Raw genomic sequence first — 3,389 nt, 5'->3', positions numbered from 1 at the left:
GGAGCTCGTGGGCAGTCTCAAGGTCACGTATGGAATTTCCGCAGGTGGTACTTTATTGAGAGGGTACCAGCGAAAGGGGTCCAGGGACGAGAAACCTCTGCTGACCAGAGGAAACTCAAAGGTTTTTATGGGACACCAGGGTGGGAGGAAAAGGGTACAGAACCAATCAATTGTAACAGATCTACATAAAACCCCGAAGAAGCTTGTGAGTCTCCAGCCAAATCGCCTAGCTAAGAAGTTTGTCTTTGTCTTAAGTACTCTGACTGAAGTTGCGAAATTCTTCCTTAACTCCTCAGCTTAGCTCCCTCCAAGGCAGAGCAGCCGGGGCTCCGCCCACCTCCACAATTCCCCATTGGAGTTTATTGTGTAATGAGGGCAATCCACTGACTGCAGGGAGCATCGGTGGGAGGATGGATTGCAGAGACTTTTCCTCTGAACACCCAGCCCGGCGTTGGCAGTGGGGAGGCACAGGCACTGAGGGGACCTTGAGAGTAAGTGCCAGGCACAGGGGGCAGCTGAGGAAGGACAGCCCTGCGCCATGGGAAGAGGTGAAGCTGGGACTGCCCAGCGTGGAGAAGGTCCTTTCTCCAGCCCCTGTCACAGGGGAGCTCGGGCCTTGCTGCACAGATACGGCCGCTCATCTGAGCAGCTCTGACTCCAGAATTTATGGTCACTCAGGTACACACACTCTGCATCGCCAAGGACAGGAACCCTGCAAGGAGGAGCAGAGGCAGCGCTGGGTGCCAGGGGAACACCTTGTGCCCCTGTCCCCCCATGCCCTGCCCTGTGGTGGTGTGTTTTTGGTTAGGTATGTTTTTATTACTTGAAGTTATTTGTAATGGTTTCTTCCATGTACCCCTTCGGTTATTCCCCGCTTGCTTTACCCCTGTTCCTGTTTCCTGTCAATCATTCGTTATGTAACCCATGGGCCCTGCCTGTCACTTCGAGGCCTCTCCCTACGTCTGGAAGGTTCTAGGGAGAGCCTCGAGTGATAGGACAGGATTCTAGATTTCCCCTCCTATCCCACCCTGGTTTGTTCCCCTGTTTGTCTATTATGTTATGAGCCACGCCTGAGTTACCTCTGATTGGACCCACACAGAACCCATCCCTCTGTACCACCCCCGTATAAAAGTTACTGCACAAGGGTCTCTGTTGAGGCAGACACCCTGGGCTAATAAACCCAGTTTGATTGACCCTCGACAGTGTCCCCTCTTTCTATCTCGCGCCATCACTGCCTCCAGCCAAGGGCCAGTCAGGACCCACAGGATCTCAAAGGTGACCCGGTCACTAGAGAGTACCTTCCCTGCCGTTGGTGTCAGGGTTACCCAGGGCAGGAATAGCCACGACACCGCGGCACTGCCCGGCTCCCCGGCACTCACCAGGAGCTGAAGTTGCTGCCGTCCCCCCAGTGCAGGTGCTGGCCCCGCCTGCGCAGCCCGAGCCAGAAATCGCCGTTCCCGCGGAGGGGGAAGAGCAAATCCTGCCCAGGAGAGAGGAGTGGGAGCTGCCCCGGGCCCTCGGGGGGACACGTGCCCGGGGCTCCTTCCCCGCAAGGCCCCGGGACAGGGCTGCACCCCCAGCCCTGCCAGCCCCCAGCCCGGCCCAGGAGCACCCCCAGGCTCCCCTCAGCCACCCCACAGCGCCCGCAGCCCCTCACTCACCGTGGCCTCCTCATCCTTGACAATGGCCAGGGAGGCCCCGAGCTCGGAGCACCGTTCCTCACCCTCATCCCAGGTGCCAAAATCCCTGGACAGGTAGTAGCAGATCCCGTTGTAGCCAACCCAGCCAGAGGGACAGCCCAGAACACACTGGGGAGTGGCAGGTGTCACTGGAAGCTGTGGTGCTGGAGGGGGAAGAGGAGAAGCTCTGAGGATTCCCCTGTGCAGGGAGCAGGGAGCCCGCTCTGCCCCGAGGGGCTGGGCCCAGGTGCTGCCCCTCCCTTACCTGACTGCACAGCCAAGGCCACCCCCAAAGCCAGCACCAGGGACACGAGCACAGTCAGCACCAAGGTGACCACGGCATGGGCCCTGAACCACCTGCCTGCAGCAGGAAAGAGCTGCTGGCTGCCAGAACCAGAGGCGGCCCTCCAATCTGCTCCCCCAGTGCCCAGGGAGCACAGGAGGGAGCCCTCAGCCAGTGTGGCCCTCACTCAGCTGGCAGCCAGGGAGCCAAGAGCCTGGGACACAGGGCTGGGGACAGCCAGGGACACAGGGCTGGGGACAGGCTGCAGCAGGAGAACTGCACAGCCCTGGGGACAGCTGGGGCTGTTGCTTCCAGCCACTGATGGGGCCGAGCAGAGCACGAGGCCTCTTCCAGACGTCGGGAAACAGCCACACACCTGCCAGCCCTGTCCTTGGGAGGAGACACTTTCCCCTCTCCAGTGGCCACAGGGCTGGCTGTGCACTCACTCGGGAATTCTCTGTGTCCATTGCCGATGGCTGATGTGCCCTGAGGATGCGGGGGCTTCCTCACACTCCCATCACTGGGGCACAGTCCACGCTCCACATCCTCACTCGCTGCACGCTCACGAGTTCCATCGCCCTGCTCATGACAAGTGGCTTTTTGCACCCCAGGCAAGTGTGTAACCCCGGCTGCTGGTTGCTCCAGGAGACGCAGAAGCCCCTTCACAACTCCATGGATGCAGCAGAATTCCCTCTCCTCCAGGTCACAGCCAGAATCCGTTTTCTGGGAAGAAACAGTACTTTGATCTCGAGACATCAGGAGCGCTGAAAAAGCCTTTCGGAGATCGGCCTCGGCAACAACTTCACACCCGCGCTGATGGCACTCTGAAAGGGACACGGGGAGAGGTCACTGCTGGTCCCGGCCCTGCGGGACACCGAGGCTCGGCAAGGCGCTGCCAGCTCAGTCCCGCCCTGTCCCCGCTCCGCCGACGCTGCGGCAGCACCTGCGGAGACAAGCGCAGCCCCCGGGAGCTCTCCGGTGCCCGCAGCCCCGGCCCCTGGGGCTCTGCAGCCGCTGCAGCCCGGCTCCGTGCCGGGACAGCGCTGACAACGCCTGCGAGCTGCCGGCTGCGGCGGGGACAGGACAGCTGCGGCTCGGAGTCCGCCTGCCGAGGGGGAAGAAGAAGCAGCTGCTCTGGATTTTCCCCGTGCTATAAATGCGTATGATAATGTTTATTTTTCACAAATATTAAACACTGTATGTGTCGTAAGGGCAGGTTTTCCTCTATTTTTTACTTCTACTGTTAATGAAACTTATTATAAATTTGTGTGATGAATATATATATATATATATTTCTTAGGCTACAAGATGATATCAAAGTAAGGGACTGTTTTCATGGTGTCAAACCCGCTAAACCAAAAGGATGGAGAAAATCCTCTTGCATATCTGAATGATTCTATGCAGATGAAGAGTACTGACCAAAGCTT

General features: G+C 58.6%; 1 protein-coding gene across 1 annotated transcript; it reads right to left on the bottom strand.

The window, feature by feature from the left end:
• Window positions 1-268: 268 nt before the first annotated feature.
• Window positions 269-2,801, bottom strand: LOC136364437 (C-type lectin domain family 2 member H-like). The gene is made up of 5 exons (XM_066324389.1): window positions 2,409-2,801; window positions 1,945-2,040; window positions 1,662-1,843; window positions 1,380-1,480; window positions 269-712 (listed from the first exon to the last, which is right to left on the bottom strand). Exons 1-5 carry the CDS (start codon window positions 2,716-2,718, stop codon window positions 598-600), a joined length of 804 nt encoding a protein of 267 aa, XP_066180486.1. The 5' UTR covers window positions 2,719-2,801; the 3' UTR covers window positions 269-597.
• Window positions 2,802-3,389: the final 588 nt, after the last annotated feature.

Source organism: Sylvia atricapilla, chromosome 8 (genome assembly GCF_009819655.1).
Source record: "Sylvia atricapilla isolate bSylAtr1 chromosome 8, bSylAtr1.pri, whole genome shotgun sequence".
Taxonomy (NCBI): Eukaryota; Metazoa; Chordata; class Aves; order Passeriformes; family Sylviidae; genus Sylvia; species Sylvia atricapilla.
The sequence above is the reverse complement of the archived record's forward strand: the minus strand, read 5'-3'. Positions and strand labels throughout refer to the sequence as shown.

Bases quoted from the DNA above. Each gene is read 5' to 3' on its own strand.
- LOC136364437 (XM_066324389.1), bottom strand. From the start codon at position 2,718: ATGTCTCGAGATCAAAGTACTGTTTCTTCCCAGAAAACGGATTCTGGC. The intron at 2,041-2,408 runs GTGAGTGCACAG...TTCCTGCTGCAG, and splicing joins TGGACACAGAGAATTCCCGA to GCAGGTGGTTCAGGGCCCAT. The intron at 1,844-1,944 runs GTAAGGGAGGGG...TTCCCCCTCCAG, and splicing joins GGCCTTGGCTGTGCAGTCAG to CACCACAGCTTCCAGTGACA.